The sequence below is a fragment of the Larimichthys crocea genome, chromosome X (assembly GCF_000972845.2).
Source record: "Larimichthys crocea isolate SSNF chromosome X, L_crocea_2.0, whole genome shotgun sequence".
NCBI lineage: Eukaryota > Metazoa > Chordata > Actinopteri > Sciaenidae > Larimichthys > Larimichthys crocea.
Window position 1 is genome coordinate 39166526 of NC_040020.1, and position 21246 is coordinate 39187771.

The following is a 21246-nucleotide window of genomic DNA, read 5'->3' on the forward strand; positions in this document are numbered from 1 at the left end:
TTCAAATTCAAGGTTTTTTACTATGCTTACTTTGTTTGGTATCATTTCCAATCAAAACACAAACTACCAGTGTTGGAAGAAGTACTCAGAAGTATTATAGAAATCAGCAAAGTATACTTACAAAAATAAAAAAACTTATTCTGCAACATGGTCCCATTCAGAGATCAGAAATGTGAACTATAGCCAGTAATAATAGCTGTTGAAATCAGTGTAATGGAGTAATACGTACATTATTCCCTAAACAGTTCTCTCAATATTGTTTTAAAGTTTAAAGTACACTGCACATACATACTGAGAATAAGTATACAGTATGGAATCAGGACACAGCATTTGATTCATCTCAGCCTGCCATCTTGTAATAGCAGCCCTCCATAGAGAGCCTGGGAGCAGCTGCACAGTTGTTGACACTGGGCCCTTCATCTTTACTTGAAACCCACACAATGTTTCAGCTGCTGCAGAGACCACCGGTGTGGTCAGAGTCACAGAGACAACATCAGCAGGTCGACAGTCTGTGAGTCGACCAATTGTTGGAGCGCCTCAAACAAACGTTGCTTTCAATTTACTTCGGTCTATTTGACCTTTGTCCTCCTTCTGCTCCAACTGTCTCTTGGCTTTGACCATGGAAGGCAAGTCTGAAGTCTGGTACACTGTTGACCTCATCCTGCTGCCATGGCAACGCAACTCCATGGCCACACCTTCCCACTTCCTGTCCAGCTCTGAACTCTGGGAGCCCCGTACGTCTCTGGATCCTCTGCGGGTTTGCCTGATGTTCCTTGTGTCAGGGGCATCCCCGATTCTGTCCAAGTCCAAGGCTCGTTTTGGGGTTGAGTGGTTGGAGCGGGATGAAGGGGACTTGGATTTGCGACGTGAGCGAAGAGGAGGCCGTGGAGGAGGAGGAGGAGGAGGAGAAGCAGAGGGAGGGAGGGGGTTGGAAGATGTTGTTCTTCTATTGGGCATTTTGAACCCTCCTCCTTCTTTCTCCCTTCCTCTACTTCTGTCTTTGTCTTTACCTGAGGAAGAAGAGGCTGCTTTAAAAAGAGGGACAGATGGAGGAGACAAGACATGACAAAGCACTCACAATCACTGCAGACAATCCACATGCAAAGACACAAAATATGAGCAAAATGTTCTGCATTGGTTGGTCAAAGTCTGCGGTTCAGTGAGGACTAAAAGAAGAAAACAGACTACTAAAGCTAGAAGACATCTTCATCTCTCTGTGTGTTCATGTGTATGTGAAGAAGAGAGTGGAAAATTAAGAGGATTTTTAATATATCACCCTCTGACAACCATGACCAGCATATAGCCAACTGTTCCAACACCAGGGCTATAGCAACACACACACACACACACACACACACACAGATCTGGGTGGCAGCAGGAAACTAAGTGGATGTGACAGATATTCCCATGCTGGCTCTTGGCTATGACATCATGGGAAAGAGGGTTAGCTGGTGCTCAGTGTGAATGTGTGTGTGTGTGTGAGAGTGTGAACTTGTGTGAAAAGAGACTGTCCTCACATCTTTAATACAAAATGCTGCCATCTACTGGCTGAGGGAAAGAAGGGACGCATTCTCTCATTTTGTTGGTGACAGTGGATTTGTTCACACAGTTCTGTTGTTGTTTAACTACCACGTGACTTTGGCTTCGGGCCTTTTGTTGAACCTGTTGTTTGCATTTATTTTAGATTGCTTCATCTTGCTTTGGAGACATTTGGACATGTAATAGCAGGATATATTAATGGTAATGTATTACTTGCGGGGTGCACCTGTGCTATTCCTATTACATGTAAAATGTCTCATACATAAATGGCATAATAAAAACATCTCTTCTTTATGCTGAACCAAGTCCATTGTTTTATTGATTTATTTTTGTATGAAATGTGCCACAAGTTTGACATTTGTGGTTTTAGGTGAAATGTCTCACCAGCTATTGGTTTTTATTTGATTCAGATCATTCATGTTCCCCTTAGGATGAATTATAATAACTTTTACTTTTACTTTGATATTCCATATCCCTGGTAATTGTGTATTACATACAGTACAATGTACAGTCATAAGCTGTTATATAGAAGTTCTGCAAAGTAAAATGAGTTGTTTGGAGGACAGAATGGCTCCTTTAAAGTCTCTTTCAGGATTAGCTTTATAACAGAAGAGGTAGAAAGAAAGATCTTGAAGAGGGTACACATACTTAGTCTGCAGGTGTTTCCACTTGTTGCCTGATTAGACCTGATCTCCTCAGGAGTGTGTTGATGTGCTTTCATTGACATCTCTCTCTAGTTAATTTTGTACCAGAATAAATGACATCTTTGCATTTTTTAACAACACCTGTGTGGGTAATGTATTGATTTTAATGACCGTGCATTAAAGGGCAACTGTAGACTACTCAAATGTGGTAGTAGAAGATGTATCAAGTGAAAATAGAATAGCTTATTTTAAAGGCATTACAGCAAGATTTTAAATAAATGAGTAGGTAACTATTCATTAACTCACAATTTTAAACCCTCTATATGTTTCCTAGAAAATACTTTCTCTCAGCATCTCTCCTTAATCCTTCGATACGTCTCTGCCCATTTTTCATTCCTTCTCTTACCAGCAGATGGGGCCATCTGAGATAAGAAGCTAAATTGTGCTGATGCACTATTTATTTATTTTTTTGTTGTTGGCCAGTGGACATGGGCAGTGGTCCCGGCTCAATTGAAACACAGAGCCAAAACTGTATTCATATAACAGCTTCTGTGCACAAGGTTTTCCCATGCAATTACAGCAACGATAAAATAACTCACTGGATCTTGGGGCATGGAAACAAGAATCACACCCAGAGGTTTAATTTGAAGAAATCCCAGCATTCAATTGGGTTTGATCAAATGAATGTTATGGTTATGGTTATGTTTTAAAAAATTTCTAATCTTACAAAGAAGACAACTTCACAGAGACAGATCCTATTTTTTTCTTTTCTTTTTGTTCTTCTGGATCTAGTCTTCTGGTGAACACTTAAAAAATCTCACAGACTCGTCATACATCACAGCCAGACAGGAAGGTTTTTGTGTGTCAGTGTGCAAAGGAGAAATTGGAGCATGCAAAGATGTTTTGTATCTCTCTCTTTCTCTCTCTCTCTCTCTCTTTCTCTCTCTCTCTCTCTCTCTCTCGGTTATGCTCTCTGTGTTTCTGTGCTGATAAGTTTTGCTTAATTATATGGACCAGTTAAATACAGTCCCTGCTGTTGTCACATGTCCGTCCTGGAGGAAACACAAACACAGCAAACAACAATGAAGACTTATTCTCATGAAAACTGCTACAGAGTAAGATCATCATGTGATCCAAAAGAGAGACACAGATGTAGACATGTGTGTCAGCACGAGCATGTATGTGTGAAGTGGAAATTAATCTTTGTGCGTGTGTGTGTGTGTGTGTGTGTGTATGTGTGTGAGAGAGAGAGAGAGAGAGAGAAAGAGAGAGAGAGAGACAGAGACAGAGACAGAGACAGAGAGGAGGAGGAGGAGGAGGAAACAGAACCTAGTTTTGTTTATGGGCTACCAAAGAGCTCAGCATGACAAAGATTGCCTAACAAGGCATTGAGTGGAGGGGAACCCATGCATAGCTAATAACCCAGTACCCCCAAAAGCCTTTGTACCCCGAAACAAAAGCCCTGCCCTGCAGACAAAACACACACACATACACACACAGAGAGAAGAGGCAACGAGAGAGAGAAGGAGAGGAATATCAAGTAAGATAAATAGAAGACAGGTTGTACAGAAAGAGCGAGTTGGTCAGGGGTCAAAAACAGAAGAAAAAAACTGAAGAATACATCACAGTTTCTTTGCTGGTGTTGGAGAAAGATTTCAGAAACAGAATAAGGGAGTAAGAAAATTTGAGTGCGATCATCTGAGATTATGCCAGTTTTAATTAGAAGACTTATTTCCTGTGGTGGAAGAAGTACTCAGATCCTAGACTAAAGTAAAAGAAGAAATACAGCAATATAAAAATACTCCATTACAAGTAAAAGTCAAGAATTTAACACCTCCAAGTTAAAGTATAGAAATAATATCAGTCAAATGTACTATTAGAAAGTATCAAAAGTAAAAATACTCGTTATTCAGCAGAAAAATCAATCATATTATTGGATTATTATTGCTGTATGAAAAAGTGACAAGCGTTTCAACACTACTCAAATAAAAGTTATTTGAAACATATATTCCCCTCTATATATGTATATCTATAGGTATAAAGTGTACAGTAGCAGGAAATAGAAATACTAATAAGTATTTAATAATAACTAATAAGTTAAGTACCTCAAAACTGTACATTTACTGCGGTACAATAACATTTCACAAGTGGTTTCTCCCACAGTTATATTCTGTTTGATCAGGATATGAAGATATATTATATAACATATTAAAAGATTAAAAACTACATACCGTAATTTTCCAACTATAAGCCGCTACTTTTTTCACACGCTTTGAACTCGGCTAACGGCCAACAGGGGGCACTCTCTAGGAGTAAACGCAAAAGTAAGACAGACATGGAGAAAAATTATGTGTCAAAGAAGACACTAGTTTTGATTTTGACTTTGAACTGTCATTTTGCGCATCATGCACACACCCTCATGATGGAAAATAGTGGTGTGCGATACTGCATATTTTGGTATCGATCTGATACAAAGTAAATCCGAGCCAGTATCGCCGATACCAATACCGATACTTTTCAATAAATAAGGTGGATGCGTCATTGAATTGCTAAATCTCAATTAAATTTCATGACCTTAAGTGTTTTTGTAATGTTTCCTTTTTTATTATTAAATAGTTAAATCCCAGGACAGAATTAGGACAGTTTATAATTAAATATGAAAATGCTTTTTTATAAAAAAAATTTTAGAAAAATCTTAAAAAGTGCTCGCAATCCAAAAAGTACTGTTGAGAAACTATTCTCTCCGTTTTTGTAGCTCCATGTTTTCTTTTGGATGTTTTTTAATATGCTTATATAAATTGGTAGTGTTTCCACTATACCTGACTAGCTTTTTAGAAATGCCACATTTTGCACGTGACTCGCGCAACATCTAAACACAAGAGGGGTGAGGGGGAGCAAAGTGTGACACAGGAGCGGCGACCTGGCTGTTTCCTCTTTGCCGCAGCATTGCAAACAAGAGCGGAACTTAAAGTAAAGAATCGATCTCACCGGGCTAGTATCGATCCGATACCGACTTGGTATCGATAATATCGACATTTGGATCGATCCGCCCACCACTAATGGAAAACACACAAAGAAATGCATACATCATGCTGTGTTGATGGCGCGTTCACCAAGTACTACCGATTTTCACGCACAGTTTGGAAAAAAAGCGTGTCTTCCTGTGTTAATATCTCATATTAAAACATAAAAACCTGCGGCTTATATTCAGGTGCGCTCAATAGTTCAATAGTTCGAAAATTACGGTATAAACACTGATCCCAGATCAGCATCTCCATGCACAGAGGTGCTGAGGACAAACTTCAGCCACATGCTCATGACAGAAAAGAAAGTTTAAAAAAAAGAAAAGAAAAGAAAAAGAAAGGCTCACACAAGTTTCTACAGAGAGAGTTCAACCTTTAAAACATTTATTTGATCTATTTACAGACAGTACAGGCAACTGAACTGAACAGAGGAGAACTGATTTCTATTGTGATACAACTGAAAACGGCATGGCTGCATTGCATTTGAACAATGACTACAGCAATACGGTGATTTCACAAAGTTGACTATATACAAATTAATACTTTTAGCTGATAGATTGTAAAAATGAAAAGGATGTGGGATAAATTAATAGCACAGGGATAAAGTATGAGTAAAACCTTTAAAAAGTAAAACGGTTTGACTTGTTAGAACCAATTTTTCCAGCTAAGACCCTGCAGGGACGGACAGTTTAAAACACTGTTGAATTGCTAGACTGTGGACGGAATAAAAACAGATGCTGCTGTGGTTGTAGTGCAAAGGAGAAGAATGGAGATGAAAAAGAGAAAAAATAAAAACCTTTCATGTACAGTCAGTGCACAAGTTTAGGGAATCGTTTTGGTCAGAGAGCAAGGTTGCATGTGTGTGCAATCTCCATAGTGTGTTTTCATGAGTGACACGAGAAATGCCTGAGGTGAGAGGACAGTGGTAGAAATACAGAATGTACTGTGCTCGATAAAGAACAGCTGAGTGAATGCGTGCGCTCATGGTATGAGTTTGTATTTATGGGGTCAGGCTCTTCGTGTCAGCATGCAGTGTGCTCAAAAGCATGTAATAAGTTGAAAACAATACACGGTCCTGTGCAGCAATGAAGCCTTCACACCAAAGTTAAATGACTGTTGGCTAACTGTTTTCTGAACGTACGGCAGCTCAACCACCTGTAGCATGAAACAGACCTCATGAAAGATTTAAGTAAAAAAAAAAAAAAAGTAAAAAAGCAAGCGAAAAGATTTTTTTTAAATGTGTAAAGTCTTGTTTGTAATTGGCTAAAGTGCTTTGTTAGATTCTGTACACTGGGAGGGGAGGCGGGGGAGTTTGGCACTGCTCACCGTCAATTCATCCTGCGCTCGTTCCTCGAGCTCATGTCTCCAGAAAGAAATCCACAGCAAGTCACACAGATACACACCACGCAGGGAAATTCCAAGGACAAGGTCTGTCTGAGCCTAATGCATCCATTTTTCCTCTCTTCATGTGTCTTACCTGATCTAGGTTGTTGACTTGCAGTAGATGCTGGCCGCAGGGTAGTGCATACATCACTCTATCAATAACCATTGTTTGACTAAATTAAAACTCACATATACTGCATGTCACGAGTCTCAGCTCAGACTTTTACATTACTTACTGTATTTTACACTTAAATATGGGATTAAAGGTTCCATGATTTTAATTAGTAGTGATTTATGAAATGAAAGGAGGAGATCTGGATGCATTCCGGGTCGTGACCAACAAGGAACTTCTAACTGACTTTATTGGGTCTCCAGTCCCGTTCACAGTCAGGTGAAGGAAGAGGTGAAAGTTCGAAAGTTTTGAGAGTTCACACGGGGGAAGTACCTGAGCTAGGCCGACCGTCCTGTGCTTGTTGTTGGGGTCGGGGGTGGGGTTTGCACTGTAGGGCTGAGGGAGTGACGTAGTTGAGGTTGGGGCTGTTAATGTCCCCCTCTCCCACAAGAGTCAGATCAGACAGGGTGTCCTCCTCCAGCATCTGGACCGATTCTCCCCTGACAGAGTCCTGGAGGAGACAACGCTGGGCACCCTGGGACGGGTGGATGGGGGAGATGGTGCCAGGAAACGGAGGAGGTGGTCTGGCTTTCCTCCCCCCTCCACTCTCAGTGCCCAGTGCAGAGTCCAAGCTCTGGGACTGATGGCTTGCGTTGAGCAAGTGAGTGCTGCCTCCTCCTCCCCTGTCATTGCTGTTCGTTTTATTGCCCCGGCGACCGCTGCTAGGGAAGCTGCCGTTGTTGGGGTTACGGGAATATGGGGTGGAGCAACTGGGCTCGGGGTCGTAGAGAGGAGGCGCAGCCTGGTTGGTTGTCACTGGCGACAGGCGCAGAAAGTCTGGGAGCTGCAGGTCGCTTTTGTTTAGCAGGCCTCGCTGGTCGTCTGCTCGGTTGCTCTGAGCTTTGGATATGAGGTTGAAGAACTCTGCAGGCACACACACACACCAAACAGAAACAGGCGTACACACACACGCACACACACACAAATGAATAATCACCCAAAATGGCATGTTGATAAACAGTAAGACACATTCACTGTAGTTCAGAAAACATGCAGCAGGGGGTGTATTAATAAGTTAAACAAGTCAAAGCTACATACAGTGTGAGCAGAGGGGACTGTGCTACATGTAGCTAGCTTTGAAAGCATTTGGTGCTGCTTCTGCAATACTGCAGACAGGCAAAAAGGGTTAGTGTAGTCACGGCAACAACGCTACAGGAACAAAAGAGAAGAGAGGGAGGTTGTTCAGTCTTTACCTTCAGCTTCGTCTATATTAATCTTTTTCTGCTTTCTTTTCTCCGGAGCCTTATGGAGAGAGACAGAGTGGTTGGGTAAAGGCTGGCTGCTTGTGGCAGGGCTGGGCGCAGCCTTGCCGTTTTCCCCATGGGGGTGAGCTGAACCGGCTTTCCCTGATGGCCTGTCCTCCCCCTGGGGGCCACAAGGAGAGGGGAGCGGGGCATTAGAGCCCTGGTGAGTCATGATGGTGTGCGGGGGGACAAGTAATGACAACACGTGGGGCACCGGTGCTACTGATGGCGAGGAGGGTGACAACTTGTAAAATGGGAACAATTTGATGGAGGGTAGGGGGCACAAATTTCAATGATTCTGCTTTTGATAAGAATGACAATTAAATGGGATCAAAATAATTCTGATGATGAATTTGATGGTTTTATTTAATTAATAACAAACAAAAATTCTAATTAAAAGACAGGTGGGATGTTCCATTCATACAGCCACAATGTCATCACTATGTGTAGTACTAATATGTAGAGTATCAGTAAAACACACCATAAGCCCAGAGGGACAAACTTAAAGCCACACTACTGGTCTTTGTTTAAAAAAAGAGCTGTCCAGATGGTCAGCAATCTGGTTAAACCCCAATCATAGCATGAAAACCCAGAAAGCAATCTAAAGTGCTACTGCCACCACCAACTAAGTCCTTTCCAGTTGCACAGAGGGAGTTTTTGAAGTTGTGAGACCCAGCGAACACTCTGCGAAGTTCAGGTACTATCGCCTGGCCCCTGGGTTTGTTATGGAAGAAAAAGAACCGGCAAACCAGAGAGAAAAGTCGACGATGCATTCGGCCGACAGGCAGATGACAACAATGGAACATTAGGAACCTTGAGAGTGTGACGAGGCTCTCGGGCCCCACAGCAACAGTGCACATAAATACAGTCACACACAGCCCTGAACACTGCCAGAGACACACACCTGCGCACGTTTGTAACACATTGCAAACAGACATGGGTGATTAAAGATGAGCGAGAGAGACACTTAGTAGCGTGATATCATCAACCAGGAAGTGGAGACATTCTGTGGGTTATGGAACATTCCAGAGAAAGAAGAAAATGGGAAATAAGAAACTGAGGGTGATCTTACTGTTGTTGATTGGTTTCTGCTTGTCGAGGGAACTACTACCTTCTGTTTGTCTGCTGAATAGAGGAAAGGGAGCGCATGTAGAGATACAGATGCATACATGATCAGAATTGAGATGTAAAACACATATATAAATACATCCACTCATTTTTTGTTTGGTTGTTTTGTTCCCTACCTTTTCCAGGAGTGTGTTCTGCTATATCTAACACCACTCGCAGCCCATCCAGGTTGGATATAGGAAGACCTAGATCAAGTGGCTCCAACTCCCCACTCTGCATGACACAGAAACAAATAGACACACACGTGATACGAGTTTAATGTCATCACGCACACTGCTTGTCTGTTTCTTTCTGTCCATCTACAGGCAGCCAGAATGAGGCATACTTACAATGCGTGCCACCAAGTCAGAGAGGTGCAGGCCATACTTAGCCACAACAGGCCTGAGGACCTCAGTCACTGGCTTGGTGGGCTTTGCTTTTAATCCCACTGAACGGTTAATAGGGACCAAGTCCAGTCTGCAAAAGAGGAAAATGGAATAAGTGTTTTCTGTAGGAGCACGAGTTGTGTGTAATTGTGGTTTCAAGACCATTTACTCTCAGTTTTACTCTTAATACTGTACCTGAACAGAGTGCGTTTTTCTAGTCGGAGATCCCGAGAGCACAGTGTCATACAGTCTTGGTCCAAAACAAGTGGCTGAGAGAGTGAGACACAGGGAAAAAAAAAAGAGTCATCATGTCCAACTTGTTGCCCAATCCTGACGTGTGATCGCTGACAAGATTAACATGTGACAATTACTGCTCTCTGATCACCTGACTCACTGATTCATCATTTTTTAGTTGCTCATTCTTATAAAGCTGATATGGCAGACCATAAAACCAAAACAATGAGCTGAAAGACACAAAAGTGCTACATAGAACTGAAAGGAAATGTGGGTTATTGACGACAAGCGACTTCCTTCACATAAAACATTGACATAACTGTCTAAACTGACTGCTGTTTCCATTTTATTGTTTTTTTTGGGTAACAACCAAGCCAGACTTAATTTGGTTTGCTTAATTTGGTTTAGTGTGATTGTTGCTGATGATCTGTATAACCTAAAATGAAGGTATTCGGAGCAGTCCCACATTCACTTGTGTTGTACCTTCTCCCCTCCAACCAGGAAGAGGTCTATAGCTGCCAGGTTGATGCAGAGCTTCTCACAAAGGCCCAGCAGCAGGTCCCTGATGGACACTCCAGCTCTCAGTGGCACTGAGCAACATGAGCCGTCCGGCAAGCTTATGTTACACTGCCTCAAGGGGGCGCTGCCCCCTCCACGCTCTGTTGACACTGATACTGCACCACGGGAAACATCACCCTGAAGGAAGAAAACAGAGACAGGGACAGGGAAGGGGTGTGGTTTAAAAATAATTGAGTCAAGGGAAATGCAGGTAGTGTTTTGTGTTTGAGTTGCTTTTAAAGCAGATATCCTGAGGGCGAAGATAAAGCTGCTCAATGCTGAATGAATATCCGTGTGCCCATTACTGTAATGTCTAAACTAATTATGTGGCAATGTCTCCTTTCAGACTGACCTCGTTCCTCCCCGACCCTGATGTCCCCAGCTCCAGACTGGCTCCTGAGGACAGTGAACCCTGGGATTCACGGCGACCATTACTGCCAGAGAAATCTGAAAAAAACAACACACCCATCCGTTTATTGTCAAGTTTGTAGAAGAAAGACAGGCAAGGGAATAATTCCAAACATTTATGTCCAACATAAAAAATAGCCCTATATCCATGCACGTACTGTATGATTTTATGTAACTGAACCAGCACTAATTTCAACGCTGTTTCATTTTTCAGGAAGAGGGCTTTTTTTAGACTTTTAAACTGAAGAAATTCATAAAATGCCCAAAATTACTGACTGTAGTTGAAGTCGGTAAGCTCTCGTTTCTTCGGGCCTTTGCCGAAGCTCCTGTTGCGGGACCAGGAGAAGAACATGCCTTTCCTTCGGTCTCCCGAATCATCCCGACTGTCCTCATTTAAAGATCTGCCCGACTTGGTCTTTTTGTCCTCCTATAAAGACAAACGAAAACATAATAAATCTGAATAATAAATCTTTTTATACAAAGTTAATTTTACAGAACTGCAAAATTCTGTGATTCTGATGCTATTGAAATCGACAGAATATTTTCAATTTAAATATTTAACCGTGTCTTTAATTTAGGATTAGGAGCAATATTTGAGTTTTCCATCGTCTCCCTTTATTTCTGTGTATTTCCACACTAATACTGTGAAAACTGTGACAAACAAAGCAGTGGAGGTGTTTGTGGAGTTGTGTTACCTTCTTAGGTGTGGAGAGGTTAGAGCGGTCAGAGCCGGTGGTGCTGTGTTTGGAGGTGGGGCTGCTGGGTATGTGGTAGGGGTCAGGCAAGGGCCTCCCCTCCACCTCTGCTAGCATACACTCCTGGTACAGCAGTGACTTGAGGAACCGTGTGTAGCTGTCGAACTTCATCAGGTTGAAGATCTAAAGGGGTGAAAAAGCAAGGAAAGGAGTAGTCAGTGGGCAACGAAAAATGCAGGAAAAATTTAACAAAGAGCAAAATAAAGGAGGGTAGAAAAAGGTAAAACAAGAAAAGGAGAAGCAAAAAGAGAGGACAGAAAGACGAGCACAAAGAAGAGCAAACAAAAATGTAAGTAGGATGTTAGAGAGGAAAAATGATTACAGAGGATTAAGGAACTTAAGAATAAAAGAAGGGAAGACTGAAAAATGGATGACAAGAGGATGTTTACAGATGAAAGTCAAATTTACAGTAAAAGTCTAACATCCCACTAGCAGCTCTTTGAGGTTGTTCGTTGTAACAGATCAGTGTCTGTCCTTTGTGGAGCAAGAATGTGCTCCATGAAAAAAAAATGATAGATTTGAATATTTATTGTATAAAAGTGCTCATAAAGGACAGAAAATATAAGAAAATTCCTGAGGGCAGAAGAAGGACGAGCATGTTTCACGGACATACAGTATATGTGTGTGTGTGTATGTTTCGGTCGGACCCAAAACCTGAAGTCAGTGGCGCCACAAGATGTTGGCAAGCCCAGGGGTATTATGCAAAAGCTCATCTCTGGCATTGAAGTGTGCGTGTGTGTGTGTTTGAGAGGACATGTGTGGATGTTTGATGTGTAAAAATATGGAAGGTGATGGGGAGGATATCCTTGGAGCCTTGTGACTCTTATCAGAGTTTGAACATCTGAGGTCAGCCGTTGAAATCAATGGAGCTTTTCAGCAACTTTCCGCCCTCCACGCCATGCACATCTAAGAAGCCATTCACACCCATGATGCTAGACAGCAGGCAAAGATGAATAGTTGATCTTATGTTATGCAAGCACCCAGTACTGTAATGCTGATCCATTTTCAATAAGGGTCTGTTGTGATTCACTTTAATGAGTAATAATAGATGTGTCCTTCGGGGAAAAAGCTCTTTTCACTTCCTACTCACGAGGAAGGTCAGAGGTCAGTATCATTTAAGCACAGATTCTGGAGTAGTTTTCAGTAAATAGGATGTTTTACTGCATACTCCACCTGCAGCTGCTGCTCCTTGAACATGTCAGGCCGGGGGGCGTTGAGTATGTCGTCAGCGAGTTGAGCTTGACTGTCTATGTTGACCGGTGTTGTGGCTTTACTGGACAGGAAGCTGTTGTAGATCTCCCTGGCACGCTGAGAGAGCTGGAGGTGGTATGGATGAAAAGACAAGGTGATAAGAGAAAGAGATAACAAATAAAGAGAGCTTATTAACACATTCAAGTGTTCCTCATTATCGCTGGGGGAGTGTAAACGCATGCATGTGTGTGAGCTGTTACCTGCTTCTTGTCATTCTCAGGGACGTGACTGAAGAACTCACAAGCCTGCCAGAACAAGATATTCTCCTCACTGAACTCTTTCTTTAGGAACTCCTGCAGCATAAAGTAAATGCGGATCAAACATTTGGAAAATATTACAGACAAAACACAAGCATCTTCACAATATAGCAGTGTTAGTATGTTACACCTCACATTTCCAACAGGAGCATAGCTGATTTATCTCTTAATTTTGCTACGTTAGAAAGGTTTTCTAAGAGTCCTTGTTGTTGGAAGGGAACACAGCCTGTTATCTGTAATGTGAATGTGCTTGCCAACACCAGTCATGTGCTGTTATAGTACCGAGAAGTAGCGGACTCCCACGGGGTCCTGCAGCAGTCTCTCGAAGCAGACAGCCCAGCTGGCCACTCTCCTCTCAGTGTGGCGCCGGTGGCTCTGAACGCTGGGCAGGCTGGCATTACTGTTCAGACTGTTGTCGCTGCTGCAGCCCTGCAGCTCCACGCTGTTAAGCTCTGTTCACACACATAAAAACACACACATCAAACAGTTGTAGTGGTGGTTCAGTTTAGTAGATCTGTAGGCATTTCCCAAATACAATGTGATTCAGGACGTAATGACTAAAAAAAAATATTTTCCCCGTTTGCTTGCTGCTCCTGTTTGTTACTTTGTGTTTTTCTGTCTGCACAGGCTTCACCTGAAGGCAGCACTATCAGCGGCATGGTGTACACCTGGGACACACCTGGGCTTGGTGTGTCCCAGGTGTGTCCCATGCAGATAATAAGGCCAGTCCAGTGAGACCTCCTCTACCTACACACGTCCCTGATGTGGTTTTCTTAACAGGACAGCTTCACTCATATAATCCCTACAACAGTACAAGGGTTTCTCTTACACAGCCAGGCTGTGACACAATAAACTCTATATCATACTTTACAGTAGCAAGTATATGCAAAATTACATACATTAACTGATCCTCAATACAAGGAACTGTATTAAACTCTCATTTAAAACAAAAAATAGCTTAGCTCAATAAACAAAAACAATGAAAAAGAAAGTGTGCTTCCACTATCATTTATTAGAGGAACAGTAGTATCGCAAGTAAGTATCCCTGCAGCTCCACACTGTTGAAAGTGTGTTAACAACATGCTCCACTGCACACCTTTCAGGGTTTAATCCTGAACAACCTCCAACAGTATTAAAGTATTTCCCTGACGTATTGAACACTGTAGCTACTCTTTTGTACTTTGCAAATACTTAGTTAAAACTAAGTTCTACTTTTAAGGCACTAATTAAACAGACAGACAGACTTGGAAACCAAAGGCACAGAGAGAAGTTCAGAGAACATCCAGAATAACGGAGCTTCAGGCGTGACGAACTGAAAGTGGGATGCTCAGTTAAGATAAAACAAAATGCAAAAACAGCCAGAGGGAAGACATCACCGGTCAGGTGCCCGACACAACGCAAACCCTGTAAATAAACTGAAGGAGCAGCATGCAGCCCGCAGCTAAAGTCCTGTGTGATTTATCTTGGCTATTAATGGATAATTCCAGCGTGATTTCCGCTTCTGCACATTTTTCACCAGTTTCATGTTATCAGTGACAGTTTTCACACTGAGGTTGTTATCAGTTTTTCCAAACCAGCTCATTCAGTTTCAAACTGCACGGTGAACTAAGACTTCTGCTTCAACTAATCATGCTAATCTATTGCTATGAAGGGAAGGCAAACATTAATCCATCCATTTTCTTAATCACGTTTCCTGTTCAGTGTCACAGGGGCTGGAGTCCATCATAACACACACCTCACAAATCACCAGTCTATCACAGAGACAATGCCAACACTAAAACACAAAGGATTAGACTTGTGTTACTTCTTCTGCTTCTCTAATTCTCTAACTTTCAGGTAATTGTGAATGATGCTCCCTGTCCTTCACAATTCATCCAAAATCACAGACAAACCAAACAAGTAAAATGCTTGCGGGTAATGTTCTTTACTTCGGACTTCATTACTGGAATTACGTGGACATACTGAAAGAGAAAGTTGGAAAATGGCACAAGATTCTGGGAACCAATAAGGATATTGCAATATTTTTTGTAAATGTGATAACGACTGAGGGATTGTTTGCTGGCTGCATGTCATATCTGATTGAAGCCACCCACACGGCCCTGATGAAACAGACTGGCAGAGTTTTTTGAATGTCAAACTAAACTGATATTTACATTTGTGCTCAGCGAACTCAGTGAGTAAATTTAGGCCTCCATAATACCTGGGGCTGCACTCAGTGAATCAATTGCTTGTCAGCTATTTAGTTAATCCACAATTATTTTGCACATATTAATCATTTTTAGTTATTTTTAAGAAAATAATGTCCAAATTCTCTGATCTCAGCTACTCAAATGTGAATATGTTCTGGTTTCATTAGTTGTCTGACAGTAAACTGAATTTCTTTGTGTTGACATTTAAGGACGTCACCTTGGGCTTTAGAAACACGATTAACATTTTTCAGCATTTTCTGACATTTTATGGACCAAACAACTCATCAAATAATCAAGAAAATGATTGACAGGTGCAGCACTACATAATAGAAAGACCAGAAATATATGAGCTCTTATAATTTGGTCCATAGGCAGCATTACCACCTCACATTCAATTCACGTTTGATTTGTATTGAAGATGGAGAAACAGCAAAGCAAAGCTACAACGCTTAACCATTACACCATTCAGACATCATTCATCACAACAGCTTCCATAATACATTTGAACACCCTGTAGTTGGTAGTTTAACAAACCATCTGTATCTTGTGATCGGTGGATTCCTTTTAAACTTGTCAATCTTTAAAAGAATTTCAGTGACTAAACTAAACTACATCAAAGCCTGTGCTGTCAGTATGTTTGCTCTGTTGCTCCTCTGTGCCTAAAATCTACATTTTCTTTAGCTGGAAAAGAAGCTTTTGAAGCACCAGCTGTATCCTCACCTGGGTAGAGCTGGTAGGAGCCTGTGTGGTGCCAGCGAGGTAGGTAGCGACTCCTGAGGGGTAACCAAGCCCCTCCATCCATACTCACCCTATCAGGGCTCCTCGTTAACTCAAACACACCGGGTTAAATGCACGGTCCAAGACGGGACACACACCCACAGACACACACACATAGCTGACAACATCACAGGAAGGAAGAAAGCGAGGGGGAAAAGGGGGAGACGAGAGAGAGAGCGAAAGAGAGAAAAAGAGACTGTTGGTGGTGAGCAACCTGGCTGACAACCAGAGAGACCATGGAGAGTCAGGTCACAACACGCACGCGCACCGGCATGTGCGTTCAAACACACACGCACACACCTCTATTACCTTCCAGGTAGGTAAGTGATACAAGCACACACGGGCCTTGAGGTGATGAATAATTCAGAGTTGAGGGAGGGAGGAGAGGGGGGGATTAAAAACGCCAGAGCAGAAGTGAATACATGTGCACACACACACAGACACACACACACACACAGACACACACACACAAACTGCAGTATTGATGAGGAGCTTGTTAAAGGAAGGCCAATACTGAGACTAATGAGGCCTGTAGCCCCCATACAGACACACACACACACACACACACAAACAAATTGACAGAAGCAAAGTATAAAGAAGATCTGTCAGCCGAGTCTTGTGTTGACTTTTCTGACAGGTCAAAATAAATTTAAATGTGCGGTTTGCAAAAAAGCACAATACAAAATTCACTTTTAAATACTGCCACAAGCTTTAAAGCAGTCTTAGAGTTTTGAGTTTTCACCTTTCCTCAAACACTTTCAGAATCTTCAGTCGAACTTCTTTTCTTATGCTTTTTGTCTTTCTGTTAATAATACACAGTCTGTACTTTTCTCTTCTTTTATTTACTTATTTTTTCAAGTTAATTATTGTTTTAATCTTTTGTATGTAATCTGACTTCCAGCAGCTTCCTACAATACTTCAGGAACGACAGTCCTTTGTGGATTTCCAGCTTGTAGTTGTGGAAAAGTAGGGAGGGAGGGATGACTGAGACAAGATAGCACCGTGTGCTTCTTTATTTTATCTCTATTCCGTGAAGATTGTAAATTACAGAAACAACATTTGTTTAATTCATTCAATTCAAATTCAATTCAATTTAAAAAATATATATCATTTGGTGTTTTTCTGTTTTATTTTTGGCTAGAAATGTGCACTCTATTTTCAAAGTATTATGAGCAGTTTCCCGATGTCACAATAACATTAATAAGCAGCTTCCACACTGATTATGAATACATCTACATGATTTTAATTGTCATGTAAAACTCTCAATACTGATTCCATTAGTTTTCAGAAATGTCTAAAAAGGTCTAATCAAACCTGAAAATGTAGTCTGTAGTTTTGTCACATTAAGTCAGATTGAATAAGTCCTACATTCAAAATCTTAATTAAATATGTAAATATTATCATCCAAATAATGTTAAAGTAGTCCTTACAGAATTAATTATTTCAAAGTAATGTCATAATTACATTACTGGATTATAATTACTGCCTTAATGTGAAAGCATCTTGAAATTTCAATAACATAATGTATTAGTTTATTTAGTGTATTTAATAACTAGTAAGTAGAACTGTCAAATTATTGTATTGCAGTAAAAAAAAGTGCAATATTTCCATCTGAAATACATACAGAGGAATATAGAATCATAAATGATCATAAAGTGGAAATGTGTTTAGTCACGCATTAACCATGACATACAGTAAAAGAGTGTGTCGTGTGCAGAGGTTGTGAGGCAGCGAAATACCACAGAGGCTAACTTATAACTCAATAAAAGGGAGGTCTACATATTGATTTGTACATTCTCTCACTGCTTGTATATCAGTGCATCAATCGCAATCTCCATGCATCAAGTATTGCGAAGGAGGAATGGACTTCATTATAGTTTACAATGCATTGCAAATGGCCAGGAGATGAACTGGCAGAAGCGTACTTGATAATGCTGGACAGCGCTGGCAGCATACTCGTATCACATCGATTGTGTTGATGATATCAATTCTATTGCTGATCTTTTCATCTTTGATTATTGGAGCTACAACCTGCAACATCTCTCAGCATAAAATTTGTACTTGTGTGTCTCGGTTAGCTGTGCAGGATCCCTTCCGCTGCTAAGATAACATTCATCAGTTAACCTTCACTGAGTTAATGAGTTTCTTAATTCAGAGATGTGTGCAGCATAAATAAAACTACCCTCCACTGTTGAAGCATTTACTTAGAAAATGATGTCACAATCACAACAAAGCAGCAATTGACTTACAGAATCACACCAAATAAGACCAATGCATAGATACGGACACGTCCAGCTTGTTTCCTACTTTGCATTTTCACTAGTCCCTATGCCATCATGCTCCCTATATCACATGCACATAAATGTGACCAAGGTGAGCACCCTTTCCACTTCACTCGCTGCCAACACATCCCCTCCGCCAGGCCATAAAAACACTTCTACGTTGGAGTTGATTGTAAACACGTCTGCCACGGATTATACAATCACTTTTGTCTTGTTTCTCACCTCCTCTTCCTCCCTTTATCTTCCCTCTGCTATAAATTGTGTCTTTCATGTGTCTTTGTAAGGCGTTAAAGCACCATTAGAAGTCTCTTAAGTGAGAGCCCTTTCGTTATTGTTGGCACGTGCTAATTGCACACTCCAACACCAACAGGTTACTTTAATCAAATGAGGTTCGGTACAATCAACACAATGCAGAGTCAATCCAATTAAAAGGCAATGCCTAAAATACATGTTAATTAAATCTGCAGAACAATCAGAACACAAGATGACACAGATATTTTGTCGTGTTATCAACTGCCTTTGGTAACTTTCAGAAATTCTGTTTCACAAACACACCAGAAAACCACAAACCTACTGTGAGATCTGATCCGCACCAGGTCCTATATCTCATGCTGTTTGTCTCTATCTATGATTTGACACAGCAATTTATTATCGTGCAACTAATGTTTACAAATTTGAGACAACAGCTTGCCAACCAGAGCACAGCAGGCAGAGTAGAAGTTAAGCAGGTCCAACCAGACTGTCTGTGAATGTAGTGAAAGCATATTTCTAACCATACCTCAGCACTATAGAAGAGGACAAGAGAAAATAAGCCATTCATTTAATCTATGACTGCTACCTAAATAAATGATAGCAACTAAAAGGATGAGGGAAGACAATTCAATAGTGTCAAAGGGATCAAAAGTAGAGACTCAAGATCATGAGAAAAGTCACAGGTCATTCAGTATTCAAATAAAAGTAAAGACATATGTACTCACCTCCATCAGAGACTGCAGCAGACTGTAAAAAAACACAGAGAGACATGGATTAGGATATTCCCTCATCACACAGATGACACATACAAGCTCAGGCAGCACATGTGAGCCAAGAGGCAGCTGCCAGGACATGCACTTTTGGCCACATGGAGACGCAGATTTGACTATGTTTTCTCACAGGACCTGGCCCATTATCACACTCGCTTTCACATCACAACACAGTCAGGTTAGCGCCCACACTCATTGTCTTGTGTGTGGGTGGAATCATCTGTGAACTGGCTGTGCTTGCTCGGCAAGAAAACCACCTCTGATGGGTGGGGCTTAGTGTGTGTGTGTGTGTGTGTGTGTGTGAGAGGAGACGAAGAGGGGAACTTTTCAGGCCTACCTGCCCCCGATTTCACAGTGAAGTGTGATGGTTTGCTTGCATATCAAACTGTATCTTATCTAATCATCCGATTCATCACTCACACTCGCACGGATGCAGGTATCTATCTATCTATACAGACACAAATTAAATTTACTTGAGTCATATCCTATTTCCCTAACGTAGACACAAAACAGCACGGCACAGCACACAATGCAATGATTTTTATCCCAGACATGCTGAGCTGGGATGAGATCATTCGACACAGACATCAGTAATGTAGCTAACTCTGGAACACAGATGGAAGGCTCCATGACTCAGAGAGAGCAAAAGTAGACAAAAGAACGATGGGGGGGTGGGGGTGCTGGGTGGAGGGGCGAGCAGGAGGGGTGAGCAGCAATTAAAGACAGAACACCGAACTTCACTAACATCAGCCACAATCTGTCAGAGGCTTTTGATGTTGACTCTGAAGGTATTTTCAATGATGCATTTGCTTTTTCGGAACTTCTCATTATGACTCACGCAGACACATATGGGTCTCATGGGCGACTTTGTGTTTCTACGGGGGTTCTTATGGTCATCAGTTAGAAATGTTTGAATTTCATTTCCAAAGAATGCACTAATTTCTCCTTCAGTCTGACGTAATTCTCATGAACATCTGCAATGGAGAAGACCGTGTTTTAAAATATTTGCCACCGCAAGCTCTCAACAGAAAATCACATTTTATGACGCTATTTTTAAACTAAACACTGGGCAGGTGTTCATGAAATTGAGTCTACACATCTTGTCTTTACTAACACAGAGTACATCAGCCACCAGTATTCAGTTGTAGTTACTTTGGAGAATTCACATGGACCTAAGTGACACAGACCTGCTTTCTGCAGTGACCTGATTAACCCAGCTTACACTCTGTAGACAGAGAAGTAGGAAAAACCTCATTTTTGGCCACACGTATATAATTATTATTATTATGAGTTGTAATGAAGTTTCTAAAAGAGCTTCAGCCTGTAGAGTCGAGACAAGGGAAGTATTGCTGTGACTGTAACAAGATCATTACTTGTAGGAGTATGTCTGTGTTCAAATCAGTGAAATGACTAGAAACGAAACTGACACTAAAATAAAAATAGACGCTCCTAGTAGGTTTAAATAAGTCAGTTTCCACAGCTGAATATTAGACTGTACAATTCAGACACATTTACACTGTTAGGAAAAAACTGTACTGTCTGGTTTCACACCATCAGTGGAAATGCTCAGACCAATAAAAACACTTCAAGAAGCAGCATCTTATGTCACCACTACACCAACGATGATCTGTCCTTGTTTCAGTTTAATATAAATGCTCTCTCTGATTTCCCATCATAACCTAATTTCTTCCAGGAACTTTTTTTTTTCTTTGTAGGAAAGTCACTCCAGTCATACTGTACACACATTGCACACAGACAAATCCTGTAATATCCTGACTTCAGATTTAACATACACTCTTAAACTAATCAAATCTAATGAAGTTGACCCCCCTGGTGCAGCATATGTTCTGGTTTGATTCATGTGCGTCTTGGCTATTTCCTCACTTGAGCCAGGCTGTCCTGGCCAGATGGCACAGCGAGCGTAATCACCGGGATTAGCTATTTCAGACTGTCCCTGGAAGAGTAGAGGTTGGCAACGGCGCGTGAAAGGAGATTTGATGTGACTTTATAGCAGC

At 41.3% G+C, this 21246-nt stretch overlaps 1 protein-coding gene across 6 annotated transcripts in view; it reads right to left on the reverse strand.

Moving 5' to 3' along the window:
* Nucleotides 1-5576: 5576 nt before the first annotated feature.
* Nucleotides 5577-21246, reverse strand: part of rgs12b (regulator of G protein signaling 12b) — a 40799-nt gene continuing 25129 nt past the window's right edge. For 3 of the 6 annotated variants that reach the window (XM_027282387.1, XM_010734640.3, XM_027282388.1), the window contains exons 6-19: nt 19187-19208; nt 13244-13413; nt 12905-12997; nt 12627-12770; nt 11394-11576; nt 10975-11125; nt 10643-10737; nt 10216-10428; nt 9694-9767; nt 9463-9589; nt 9250-9346; nt 9078-9130; nt 7955-8126; nt 5577-7625 (exon numbers count right to left, since the gene is read on the reverse strand). In XM_027282387.1, the coding sequence (XP_027138188.1) occupies nt 7018-7625; nt 7955-8126; nt 9078-9130; nt 9250-9346; nt 9463-9589; nt 9694-9767; nt 10216-10428; nt 10643-10737; nt 10975-11125; nt 11394-11576; nt 12627-12770; nt 12905-12997; nt 13244-13413; nt 19187-19208 (2202 nt within the window). In that variant the 3' untranslated portion in view covers nt 5577-7017. The remainder of the gene's footprint in view (nt 7626-7954; nt 8127-9077; nt 9131-9249; nt 9347-9462; nt 9590-9693; nt 9768-10215; nt 10429-10642; nt 10738-10974; nt 11126-11393; nt 11577-12626; nt 12771-12904; nt 12998-13243; nt 13414-19186; nt 19209-21246) is intronic. The other 3 variants (XM_027282389.1, XM_027282391.1, XM_027282390.1) reach the window with 3 other exon arrangements.